The sequence below is a fragment of the Salmo salar genome, chromosome ssa06 (assembly GCF_905237065.1).
Source record: "Salmo salar chromosome ssa06, Ssal_v3.1, whole genome shotgun sequence".
Lineage (NCBI taxonomy): Eukaryota > Metazoa > Chordata > Actinopteri > Salmoniformes > Salmonidae > Salmo > Salmo salar.
The window spans coordinates 41,234,496-41,248,389 of NC_059447.1; the positions used below are offsets into that span (position 1 = coordinate 41,234,496).

The 13,894-nt window shown below is 43.6% G+C and overlaps 1 protein-coding gene across 3 annotated transcripts in view; it reads left to right on the forward strand.

Annotated features, from left to right (window-relative positions):
* Window positions 1-13,894, forward strand: part of LOC106607288 (zinc finger protein 385C) — a 183,047-nt gene that overhangs the window by 161,589 nt on the left and 7,564 nt on the right. For 2 of the 3 annotated variants that reach the window (XM_014204101.2, XM_014204104.2), the window contains 3 exons: window positions 4,646-4,877; window positions 10,384-10,764; window positions 12,669-12,862. In XM_014204101.2, the coding sequence (XP_014059576.1) occupies window positions 4,646-4,877; window positions 10,384-10,764; window positions 12,669-12,862 (807 nt within the window). The remainder of the gene's footprint in view (window positions 1-4,645; window positions 4,878-10,383; window positions 10,765-12,668; window positions 12,863-13,894) is intronic. The other variant, XM_014204102.2, reaches the window with a different exon arrangement.

Genomic DNA, 13,894 nt, shown 5'->3' on the forward strand with positions numbered 1-13,894 from the left:
CACACCCATCCTCTTGAGACTTGATCTTCAAAGAGGAGCAGAGACACAGAAGAGGGTGAGCTGAGGCTGAGGGGGAAAGGAAAGCAGAGCAGGCAGTGGCAGGCGTTCTCTCCAGGCTTCACACGGTAGAGCAAATCCCATTCCCATCCTCCCTCCGCACAGCGCCAGCTACAGTTGGAGAGAGGTGTCTGGTCTGGGGGTCCGAGGAGGGAGGGGGGATTAGGAGAGGGGAGGCGCACTGAGCTTTAAACAGCCCATTATAGGGAGGAGGAAAACTTCCTCAGTCAAACTGTAAATAAACTTCAAATGGAAAATGAGGACATCTCTAAGTATTTATTTGCGGTATATTGTATAGTATTTATTATTAGATGTTGTTTATTAGCTCCACGTTCTGTAATGTTTATTTGAAATATAAAGAATATTCGTTGTGAACGTACATTCGATGTCGCACATTGACTAGTCAGATAGTGATCGAGACAGAGGCCTTATTTAGAGAACGTGTAATTAAAAATGTATTCAACTTCCATAGCGCTTTTCATTACAGAAAGCGTCTCAAAGCCTGCATTCATGTCTGGTAGTGTGACGTGACAGTCAGTGCCTTTAAAATGCTAAGTGCTCATGCTAATGTTCATTTCACACTCCCTGTGTCTCCCCGTCTCTCTCGTACTGTATGGCTCGGAGTTGGACTGCAGAACGGAGAACGTAACGGGGGCTGAAAGAGAGCAGAGCTGATTTGTCACAGCACAATAATCTCATAAGCATTTTCACGGCCGATCAGTCAGACGACATGGTGAAATATTATAGTCCAAGTAGTGTTTAAAGAAGTGTTGATGGCTGCCGTTGGTTTATTTATAGCCAGAGCTCCCGACACAGAACAGTAGGTACATCATTTGGTTTGTTAAGACTGTACACAGTGGACATATTTAACTACGTATAGCCAAAGACCACGGATCTGATCTGCCTTGGTTTTTACCCACGTAGCTTTGTTGTCATATGCGACGTCTGTCTGTGTGGTACCATGGCTATTAAGGTTATTATGGAGGCTGAGGCAGTTGAGAGAAGATGCAAAACCCAAAAGTAGCATCAGTGTGTTGTATTCATTCTAATGAGAAGGTCTCATTGTGTGAGAGAAGCCTAATTGAACAGGGTGAGTCACTTCCACGCTTCTCTCCAGCACTTAGGATTCCTTCATTGGCTTGCCCATCAAAGTAGAACGCACTCTTTCTCTTCATTCTAATTTCTTCCCCACAATTCATTTCAGGTCTATTTGCGGCTTGGGTTATTTTATGACTTATTTGCATTTATATGGCGAGATAGGAAATTCTTCAAATTCTAAAGAGGAGCTGGATTGAGAGACAGCTGTGAGTTCATCATTATGAGTTCATGACAGAGCAGAACAGTAAGAGTGAGGAATGCATTTACTTGATCAATTCTGAGCTAACTATTTGTCTTGCTGTTTGTGCAGTAGCCTTGATATTTCACAGTTACCATGGTTTCAGGCAATCAGCACCCAGGAGCAAAATTATTATAATTTTTTTTTTATCAGTTTGGTGCAATTTTCATAACTCTTAGTACAAAAGTTAATCAAAAAGTACAACACACAAAACGTTTCACTTTTTCGCCAAACTTAATCAGTGTTTCATCTAGAAATACATGTTTCACATTTCAATACATCTATATATAAAGTCATTTCACAATGCAATGCTCAAATAACTTTTGATATGATTCTCTTCTCTTTTGTAAAAATATATTTTACTATTACTTAATCCGTTTGGTAAACCTATAGATTTGACATGTATACTGGTTTGTCTGATACAGGTTTAGAGAACTACAATAGATAGTAAAAATGTATGTCTCTCAATGTCACGTCCTGACCAGTATTTAGGTATTATTTGTATTATATTTGGTCAGGGCGTGGCAGAGGTATGTTTGTTTTGTATGGTGGGTTTTTTTTTGTGTATGGTTTAGAGGGGTGTGTTATTTATGTGTTCCTGGGTTTTGGGTGTATGTTTCTGAATTAGTATGTTCTAGGTTAGTTTTCCTATGTGTAGGTTTGGGTGCTGGACTCTCAATTGGAGGCAGGTGTTTCTAGTTGCCTCTGATTGGGAGTCCTATATGTAGGTGTGTGTTTGGTTTGTCATTTGTGGGTAGTTATCTTTTGCATTGCTGTCTGTTCAGCATGTGAAACTGTCATCTGTCGTGTTTATAGTTTTTTTCGTGTACATCATATTTAAATAAAATGATGTGGAGCACGCAACCCGCTGCGTATTGGTCTGACAGTGATTTCGAGATATCCTCAGATGAAGAATGTGACACTCAAGTAGAAACATAAATAGTATAATATATACTCGAATGTACTACTATGATGATGACTAATGATTTGACATCACAGTAAGTTAAAAAAAAAATCTGATCCAGTATTGACAAGATCAAGAGGAATACTGTTTGTAATGAATCAAATCAAAGATTATTGGTCGCGTGCACATATAAGCAGATGTTACAGCAGGTGCAGTGAAATGCTCGTGTTTCTAGCTCCTACAGTGCAGTAATACAATACCAATACGCAAATTATCCGCAAAGTCCAAAACAAGAAAGAAATGCATCCCCAGAATGAAGTTGCTCGGGTCTTTTTGACACTGGCTGACACAGTTCTGTAACACTCCAGTGGGAATCGAACCCACAACTCTGGTGTTGCTAGTGCCATGCTCTTACGAACTGAGCCATGTCCAGGAACACTACAATACATGTAAAAAAAAATACATTACTGTAAAGTACAATACACGATTACAATACAGGTGGAGATGTATGATTGCCATCCGCCTAAGTGTACCACCCTCCTTCAGGGCATCGAAGAGGCATGCAATAACATCGATTCAGATTTCGATGAGAACCTATGGCCAAATGCTCAAGACAGTCTTCATGCATACTAGTGCCTGCTAAACATGATGTTTCTGACGTTTATTTCATTTGTTACATTGTGAAATATGTCTTTAATGATCACACCTTTTGATCACACATGGGATAGAAATTATGCAAGTGTATTGCCTAATGTGAAAACAGCGTAATGTACTGTAATTTACAGTACTATAGCATGCTACATTCAAATAGCATTTTTTCTATTGGATTAACGGGTAGTTAAAATAACTAAATTGAGAAGATATCATTATGTTGTGTTCGGGTGATTTAAACTAATGTACTCATTATATTCCACAGTAAACTTCTATTTTGGATCAATGGCTGTGTGGTGAAAGATGTCTCCAAACAAAACGAATGCACAACGAAAGGTTTTGAATGTAAGACTGGATGTGTTAAAAGTGTTACCAGGTTGGGAGTTTTGTACTAAGAGTTTTAAATTCACCACATACTTGTGAAAATTGTACCGAACTGTATTCTTACAGCAATGAACATTAGTCTAGATGAAAGCTTGAACTACTGACACCAGTCCACCCAGTCCTAATGCAGTTTGTCAAAACAAACATCATTTGATGTATGGTGAGGTTCTGTTTGCGTGTTAGAGAGAGAGAAAGAACGCATGTGTCACTGTCTGTGGGGGGTATGTATGTGTTTGTGGGGGTGTGTAATGCTCGTTAGTCATTTATCCTTCTTTGTAGTCATCCATCCCTCCAACAAGGCTGAGTTGGTATTAGTCCAATACAGTTCTCAGCTTAATCTGTTTACATTTTTAATGAGAGATCTCTTTATCGATGCACCTGCTATTTCTATTTGCTTTGATAGCGGGGGATTTGCTCATGGATTGAGCCGGGTCATGAGAATGATTTAAAATGTGAAGGTAAAATGTGCTGCAGGGTGTGTATGTCCTTTTTGGACAATGTATGTGTGTGTTTTGAGTGTGTCTGAGAATGTGACAGAATGTGTGTGTTCTCTGTTGGGTGTGTGTGCAGTTCATTTGTGTATGCACATGTGTGTATAGTATGCTTGGTATGTAGTGTGTTGTGTTTGTGTGGTGCGTGCATGCTGTTTGCAGGGTCTGTCTCAGTGTGCCTATTTAGTATTCTGATTGTAGAGATGGGATCCTATCTCTTTTTGCACATTACACATGCAATTATACCTCTGGCCTCCCACTGTGCCAGTGCTCTTATCAGGTAGGAACAGACTCTCTCCTCCACACAGGCAGCAGTGTGTGTGTGTGTGTGTCAGGCCTGGGTTCAAATACGTATTTGAATATTTGTTATTTAAATAATTATTTTCTGTGTGTTTGAATATTTTCATGTAATGTGGCCCAAATCAACTACTTCTATTTAAAAGTATTTTCAAATAATGTTCTATAAATAGCCTATTACAAATGCCTGGGTTAAATGCATGGGAGTGTATTTGAGTCAGTGTATTGGAGTGTTTTCAAATACTTTCCAAGGGTATTTCCAAATACATTCCAATATTCAACTACTTGTCTTTTCAAATAAAAAATATCTAAATATTCACTTCCAAGTGTCTTTGAAAGTAACTGAAATGTCCTAAATAGTATTTGAACCCAGGTCTTGTGTGTAAAGATGAAAATGTAATCTCTATTTTTGCAGAGGTACTGTATATTTGAGTGTTTTAAAGTGCATGTCTTACAGCAATTTATGGATAAGTGCTACTGCTAACCTTCCTGTGGTGTTTCTGCTCTCTGTGGGGTCCCTTCCAGAACCAGGCAGAAGCGCACTATAAGGGGCATAAACATGCCCGGAAGCTGAAAGCCATGGAGGCCCAGAAGAATCGTCAGCGTCGACTTGGGGAAGCCACGTCCACAGGCAGGGAGAGAGACCGGGAACGAGACCGAGAACGGGACAGGGAGAGAGCTAAGACTGCTGCGACTGTTACACTTCCCACTGAGACCCTCCCCGCACTCATGGACACAGGCCCGATGGAGGCAACGAGTAAGTTAAGTGATAGTGAGAGGGAGAAAAGGGAAGAACAGAAACCTATCTATATTCACTCTCCTTTTTCTGTTGATGTTTTCTGCTTTTCCCCTTTGCTCACTTATCTTCCCTCATCCCTCTCTTTCCCCCTTTACTCTTCCCCATTCTACCTCTTATCCATCTACTCTCTATCCATCAATCTCCACCCCTAATCCCTCTTTCTTCCTTTCATCCGTCTTCTCTCCTCCCATTTCTCTCCGGTCCTCCCATCTTCCTCCTCCTCCATCCCTCTCCCTTCATCTCATCCCTTTCCCTCTCTCGTCTCTTCCGGTACTTTGTCATTATTATTTCTTGATGCTACCCTGCCCCCCCCCCCCTCTCTCTCTCTCCCCACCCTCCCTCCCTCCCTCCCTCCTTCTCTCTACTGTGTTATTTAATGTCTGCTCTTTAAAGTCTAACAACAGGAGGGCCTGTCCCACACATACCCATGTTCCTGATCACAGTGTATGAGAGGATTGGACGGCAGTGCCCCCAAACATCCAATCGTAACCCCCTGTGGTCCCCAGGCCCCTCCCCCTTACCCCCAACGTTCTCAATTTACTCTCCCTGCACCCTTCCCCTCTGTTTGCCCTGCTTGTAGAGAAAGGCCTGGCCCCTGTACAGGAGTTCCTAAAGAGTTCTGTGAAGTCAAGGAATGATCTGACTGCAGCACACTTATATAAGCTGTGTCCCAAATGGCAGCCTATTCTCTATGTAGTGCACTATTTTTGACTGGTCAAAAGTAGCACACCACACAGGGAATAGGGTGCTATTTGGGACGTAGGCGTACTGTTTGTGACATGAGAGAAATCCCCCACAATGGACCTGACTAGACTACGGATGAATCTCCTGAGTCTGGGACCAATACATGTAAATGTAGCTGTGCTCTTTTGATGAAGTCAGTAGAGAGCATCCATTACCCCATTACATGATTGATCCCATTTAGATTCAGAAGCCCTGTTTATCCATCTGTAGCGATGGGACTCGAGGATCTGTCTGCTAGACTAGTTTCCTCCTCTATCCTGTATATATCCCTCCTTCATCCATCCCTCCCTCCCTCCATCTATCCCTCCTGACTCTCTCTCTCTCTCTCTCTCTCTCTCTCTCTCTCTCTCTCTCTCTCTCTCTCTCTCTCTCTCTCTGAGAGGAGAAACTGGACAAAGGACTGGGAGCAAGATAACGCTCTCACTCATCAAATCTAATATAAATATTCTGTCATCGTAGAGCAAGGTCTGAAAGGGGGATGCAGTGGCGGGGACGAAAAGAGTAGAAAATGAGAGATAAGATGAAATTAATGAAAGGTAGAGAGAGAGATGGGGTAGAGGAGAGGGGGAACAAGAGAGGCGGTGGAAAGAGAAAGTAGATAAGCTGTGCCTATTTTTTTATGTTGTAAATCATTTTACAGTTCTGAGGCAATTTTGCAATGAGGTACGCTCTTTAATAAGCCACATTGTGTGATTGGCCTGATGTGAAATTGAAATGCAGCCAAGCGAGCCAGTGGCGGTGAGCTCTACAATGCCAAACTGTAATTGGAGAACACTCAAAATTAACACTGAAATTATCTCTGTCTGTCATCTAACTCAGCATGGCAGGTGCCAATCGGACCAAAATGCTCGTGTTGTCGCCCATTGAGAACCAATCAAGGGATAGATTCCATCATATCCACACTAGCCGACTTTACAGACATTGCCATTGGATGCACTGAGTCGCATTAGTAGAAATCCCATGCAGCTGTGTTACAAGTCAGAACACTGGCATGTGTCATGTAATCTACACCTCGATTAGGCTGATATAAACGATTATTATTTTGTTGAATGATTTTCCATTTGAAAGAGAGAGATCGGCATACTGGTGCCTAGAGACACTGGGCCCGGCATCGTCAATGACAACCATCAATCACCTCAGCGTTTGATTGACTCTTTTGTTGAAGCTGTCTCCAAGGGGAACAGGACTCAGACGCCTCTGTAATGATGAAATATAGTGTGGATTTCCCTTGAGGAAGTTGTCCATTTTCTTTAAGAGTGTCACGGACTAGTGATTCTAGACAAGCTGGTGTGTGTGTGTGTGTTTGTGTGGATTCCACACTGCTGGTTTAATGAACATGGTGGTGAGGTCTCACCACTGCTCCTGTAGTGAGTGAGCTTGTTTTAACAGTCTTGTAATCAGAATATTAATATAGCTACTAGCTCTATGACAACAGTCAGCTCTGTCATGTAGTCAATACCCTCTGACGCTACAGTTTACAGATGCAGTATTCAGATACTGCACGGTTTACAGTCTAAGCCCTACACACTGATTTAATTGGACTGTTCTGCCTTTCCATGGTCAAATAAGCGAGTGACTCGCAACAAGACATCGATTCTTTGCAGGAGAGGGATTTGTAGCCCTCCACTCCTCAGACAGTGTGGGGCTCTTCACTGCCAATACGCTGGCCTTAGAGCTGACAGCCAGCATTGGGGTGACAGTCACTTCAGTCAGTCAGTCAGGGAACGTTTGGAATGAGTGAGGAGGACACTGACTGACAAAAGGTGTTGCCCGAAGGGAATCCTTGTGCTTACCCAAAGATGCATCTGTGTCGTGCTACTCTGCAACATCACTGCCATGGCTGTTTTTCTTTTTAAGACATTTGAGGTCTAGGAAGTAAGGGTACTATTTGATTTTGAGTTGTTGGACGTTTCAAAGTCAAGCTGTATCATGTTTTACATTTATCTTTATAATGTGCACCAATGTGGGAAGAACTTACCAGAAGTTCCTACAGAGTTAGTCCTTATACAGTGCATTCAGAAAGTATTTATAGAGCCCCACAGTGGAGGTGTCTATGAAACCTAGTGGTCAAACAGGAAAATGGTTCCAATCGTTTTTCCACCATTCATTTTCCCATAGGGAATTTTAGAAACACTTAAAATAAGGGCTGTGTTTCGTGTAGGCTTACCCTGTCATGGCGTTTTGATAACCATATAAATCTCTCACAGACAACGGGACAACGCTTTGTATTCAGGACATAAAGTTAATTTCTATGCCACATGTTTTGCAGTTTTACTTTAGTGCCTTATTGCAAAAAGGATGCATGTTTTGGAATATTTTTATTCTGTACAGGCTTCCTTCTTTTCACTCTGTCATTTAGGTTAGTATTGTGGAGTAACTACAATTTTGTTGATCCATCCTCAGTTTTCTCCTATCGCAGCCATTAAACTCTGTAACTGTTTTAATGTCACCATTGGATTCATGGTGAAATCTGAGTGGTTTCCTTCCTCTTCGGCAACTGAGTTAGGAAGGATACCTGTATCTTTGTAGTGACTGGGTGTATTGATACATCATACAAAGTGTAGTTAATAATGTCACCATGCTCAAAGGGATATTCAATGTTTGCTTTTTTGTACCCATCTACCAGTAGGTGCCCTTTCCGAGGCATTGGAAAGGGACCTTACAGATAATTGTGGGGTACAGAGATTAGGTAGTCATTAAAAAATCATGTTAAACACTATTATTGCACAGAGTGAATCCATGCAACTTATTATGTGACTTGTTAAGCACATTTTTATTCCTGAGCTTATCTAGGCTTGTCATAACAAAGGGATTGAATACCAATTGACTCAAGACATTTTTACTTTTCATTTTTAATGAATTTGTAAACATTTCGAAAAGCACAATTCAACTGAGAAATGATGGGGTATTGTGACACAAAATCTAAATTTAATCCATTTTAAATTCAGGCTGTAACACAACAAAATGTGGAAAAAGTTAAGGGGTGTGAATACTTTCTGTAGGCACTGTAAGTGAACAGCGATACGATACCTTAAACATTTCTGCTCAGAATAAAACCCTTCATGAGTTTAAGGCGTCTGGCGTCTGAGGGACTAATTCCCACAAGCTTCTGTCCTCCTCTCTGGTCCTCCTGCTAAATCCATTGATCACTATCCCTCCCCTCCAGAGTCTTCTCAGGTGGCCCGATCTTTGTCTTTCACATAAGCCCAGGATCATACCAATCCCCTGCTCGAGGGGGGACCTGAATCTCCCAGGGGCCAGTCTCGCATTACATTACAGAGAGGAAGGATTGTCTAATCTCAGCCTTATAGGGTTCCTTCTCCTCCGGAAGGAGAACGATAAGGAAGAGCCCTTATCTCCATGATGAATTTACTCTGGGACTTGGAAAAGAAAATCAATGGGGCCAGTAGGATTGTGGAGGGTGTTTGAGAGGGTTCTTCAGTTCGGCTGGCGCCTATCCGAACTCGGCTAGCCGAACCAAACGAGTGTGCTCTTGTACTCTCTTAAAAGGCCTTCTCTTTAAAAATGAGAAATAACAGCAATAGTACTGTTTTTCCATTTTGAGATGCCATAGCCAGTATACACTTCCTCAAAATAGTCGGAATCAATCGAAGATATCTCAAGAAATATGTCATTAATTTTGAAATTTTTGCAGAAGAGGTCTTAGTCACGCAATTTTACATCTAACTAAGATGTTTGGTGCAGTATTTTTCAATGGAAATATGTGCATGAAAACGAGTCATTTCTCTTTGAATGACAACAAAGACTTTATTAAAGAATACCTACTGTTAAACAATCACAGATGAAGGTGTGCAGATTCCGGCTCCGAACTTCGGCTTGCCTCCACAAAAAAATTCTGTGGCTGAACAGCCGAAAAACCCCTCACCGGAGTCCAAAACGTCACAAAATGTCATCATAATGTGTGTGTGTGTGTGTGTGTGTGCGTGCGTGCGTGCGTGCGTGCGTGTGTGTGTGTGTGTGTGTGCGTGTGCGTGTGTAGTCGATGCATTTGTTTATATTGACTGAGCCTTAGGACCTTCAGTTGATATTTGAAGAGAGAGAGAGCGAGATAGCGAGAGAGAGACAGTGAGATTGAATCTACCCTGTGTTAGTCTAGTCTGTCCCTCGGGGTTAATAACAAAGGCTGATAGTATAGCTGAAATGCCACAAAGCTAACACCATGAAATGCATTGGTAAATGCTCATTCCATTGTACTGCCTTCAAACGCTTCACGGTCATTTGTAGATAAATGACTAAACAGAAAGGAGCAAATTCTCCACATTAGCCTCAAATGAGAACAACCATTATTTGATGTCACTTTTCACTCACAAATGTATTGCTTGCAATGCTGCTTTTACAATCTGTTTCCATAATCTATAAACACGTTCTGCAATATGAAGTGTTTGAAAGGCAGTACATTGGAATGAGCATTTACCAATGCATTTCATGTGTTAGCATTTCAGCTATACTATCAGCATTTGTTTTTAACCCAAAGGGACAGACTAGGTTAACACAGCTCTGTGTCTGAACATAATGTTTCCTGTGAGAGAATACAGTGGTATGTTAAGTGAAGAGGCATATGGGTCACTGAACGTCATACTGCAGTGATCAACTGTAGACCTCGGGGGCTTTGTTCAAGCACTGAGCTCTTCACTCTTCCCTTACCACCCAGTGTAATGTTCAGTGACTGACCACTGCCTCCTCTCCTTCCCCTCCCCAGATCTGCTGCCTGCTGACCTGGAGCGAGTGGTGAATTGTGAGGCTGTGAAGCAGGGCGAGAGCCCTGGCAGCAGCAGCTCTGTGATGCTGACTCCTGTATCTGAGGTGTCCTCCATGGAGCTGGCCACCCTGTCCCCCGGGCCCCAGGGAGAGGTGTCCCCCTCCTCCCAGGTCTCAGAGAGCGGAGCCTCAGACACCAGTGGCCCCGAGCACGGCCCAGAGGCCCCTGGAACAGCCCTGGAGTCAGGCAGTCAGCCGGACACCTCCAGAACAGAGGGGGGTGAGGAGGTCAAGGACCCTAAGAGGATCAAGCCACACCTCCACTGTCCCGTGTGCAAGGTCACGGTCAACTCTACATCCCAGCTGGAGGCACACAACAGTGGTACGAACACGACAGCCTCTGGTGTAGTACACCCCGCAGCCCCCTTAGATAGCATAGGAGCACATCATAAGCCATGATTTATTTATTTTTATTACAGGCTATTAACTTTAAAACTGAGAAGAAGAAAAATCTACAGAAAATGTGTAGAATAGCAGGAAATTAGCTATAAAACTGCAATTTTCTCTCTCTGCCCCAATGGTGTGTATATATATATATATATATATTGCTCAAAAAAATAAAGGGAACACTAAAATAACACATCCTAGATCTGAATGAATGAAATTATCTTATTAAATACTTTTTCCTTTACATAGTTGAATGTGCTGACAACAAAATCACACAAAAATAATCAATGGAAATCCAATTTATCAACCCATGGAGGTCTGGATTTGGAGTCACACTCAAAATTAAAGTGGAAAACCACTCTACAGGCTGATCCAACTTTGATGTAATGTCCTTAAAACAAGTCAAAATGAGGCTCAATAGTGTGTGTGGCCTCCACGTGCCTGTATGACCTCCCTACAACGCCTGGGCATGCTCCTGATGAGGTGGCGGATGGTCTCCTGAGGGATCTCCTCCCAGACCTGGACTAAAGCATCCGCCAACTCCTGGACAGTCTGTGGTGCAACGTGGCGTTGGTGGATGGAGCGAGACATGATGTCCCAGATGTGCTCAATTGGATTCAGGTCTGGGGAACGGGCGGGCCAGTCCATAGCATCAATGCCTTCCTCTTGCAGGAACTGCTGACACACTCCAGCCACATGAGGTCTAGCATTGTCTTGCATTAGGAGGAACCCAGGGCCAACCGCACCAGCATATGGTCTCACAAGGGGTCTGAGGATCTCATCTCGGTACCTAATGGCAGTCAGGCTACCTCTGGCGAGCACATGGAGGGCTGTGCGGCCCCCAAAGAAATGCCACCCCACACCATGACTGACCCACCGTCAAACCGGTCATGCTGGAGGATGTTGCAGGCAGCAGAACGTTCTCCACGGCGTCTCCAGACTCTGTCACGTCTGTCACGTGTGCTCAGTGTGAACCTGCTTCATCTGTGAAGAGCACAGGGCGCCAGTGGCGAATTTGCCAATCTTGGTGTTCTCTGGCAAATGCCAAACGTCCTGCACGGTGTTGGGCTGTAAGCACAACCCCCACCTGTGGACGTCGGGCCCTCATACCACCCTCATGGAATCTGTTTCTGACCGTTTGAGCAGACACATGCACATTTGTGGCCTGCTGGAGGTCATTTTGCAGGGCTCTGGCAGTGCTCCTCCTGCTCCTCCTTGCACAAAGTCGGAGGTAGCGGTCCTGCTGCTGGGTTGTTGCCCTCCTACGGCCTCCTCCACGTCTCCTGATGTACTGGCCTGTCTCCTGGTAGCGCCTCCATGCTCTGGACACTACGCTGACAGACACAGCAAACCTTCTTGCCACAGCTCGCATTGATGTGCCATCCTGGATGAACTGCACTACCTGAGCCACTTGTGTGGGTTGTAGACTCCGTCTCATGCTACCACTAGAGTGAAAGCACCGCCAGCATTCAAAAGTGACCAAAACATCAGCCAGGAGCATAAGAACTGAGAAGTGGTCTGTGGTCACCACCTGCCGAACCACTCCTTTATTGGGGGTGTCTTGCTAATTGCCTATAATTTCCACCTGTTGTCTATTCCATTTGCACAACAGCATGTGAAATGTATTGTCAATCAGTGTTTCTTCCTAAGTGGACAGTTTGATTTCACAGAAGTGTGATTGACTTGGAGTTACATTGTGTTGTTTAAATGTTCCCTTTATTTTTTTGAGCAGTGTATATTATATATATAACTTCAACTGTGTATATATATATATATATATATACTGTACCTGCTCCAGAGTGTATCTGACATTCTCTTCCTCCCAATCCACTCCTCCAGGTACGAAGCACAAGCAGATGCTGGAGGGCCAGAGCGTCCAGCCGCGGCGCCGGGGGAAGGTGGCGGGGGCTGGGGGGCGCTCGGCGTGCAAGAGCAAGCGCCTGGGCACCAAGGGCAGCGTGGGGGTGCCCAGCAAGAACTTCCACTGCGAGGTGTGTGAGATCTATGTCAACTCGGAGACCCAGCTCAGCCAGGTGAGGAGGCTGGGGGTCGAGGGGATGGTGTCAGGGGAGGGCTGGGGGTTGCACAGGGTGTGGAGGGTTCAGAAGTGGGGAGAGAAGTGACACAGCCGGGGTATAATTTCGAATGTTCACTTCCTGAGTGGATCTGAGGTGATTGGACTGGACAAGATCTGGTTTCCTGTTCTCTCACAGTGAGGCCAGTGTGCCACTAGTCTATGTGGAGATCTGACACTGGGTCTCTTTCCACCTCCACTAAACGTGTCCTGACAGTGTTCTGAATCGATGGAGCTCAAAATGACCCGAAGTAAGCTGGAAAGAGTAGAAAATATTGTGAATGTAGCCATGGGGTATGGGAGATAGACAGGGAGAGATATGACCCTCTGGGCCACTCAGGACTCCTGGCGCTGTTTGCGTGACATGAAAGGTGATAAGAGGAAAGAGAGGGGGTTGTGGGTAATATTGCACACCCTGAGAGGTGCTTGACCTAATAAGACTCTCATTCAAATGCCTCTGGTCCTGCAGTGTTTTTGGCTCTGTGTGGGGTATTTGGTTCTTTTAATTTATCCTTTATTTAACCAGAGAAGGTCACATTGACATTTAAATCTCTTTTTCAAGTGTATCCTGTCACATGACGAATACGTTTTTATTTGACACACACAGACAGACAGATGATATCACTCTACAATAGATGTTGAAGGGACAGACTATAGCACTACCTCTTCAAACAAACTTAACACTTGATTTCTTGGTTGGACTAATTATTTTCAGGGACTTTTTCCACCTTTTGTTACATTACAGCCTTATTTTAAAATTGTTTTTTTTAGCAAATGTATAAAAAAAAAAACTCATATTACATTTACATAAGTATTCAGACCTTTTACTCAATACTTTGTTGAAGCACCTTTAGCAGTGATTACAGCCTAGAGTCGTCTTGGGTATGACGCTACAAGCTTGGAACACCAGTATTTGGGGAGTTTTTCCCATTCTTCTCTGCTGATCCTCTCAAGCTCTGTCAGGTTGGATGGGGAGCGTCAGTGCACAGAT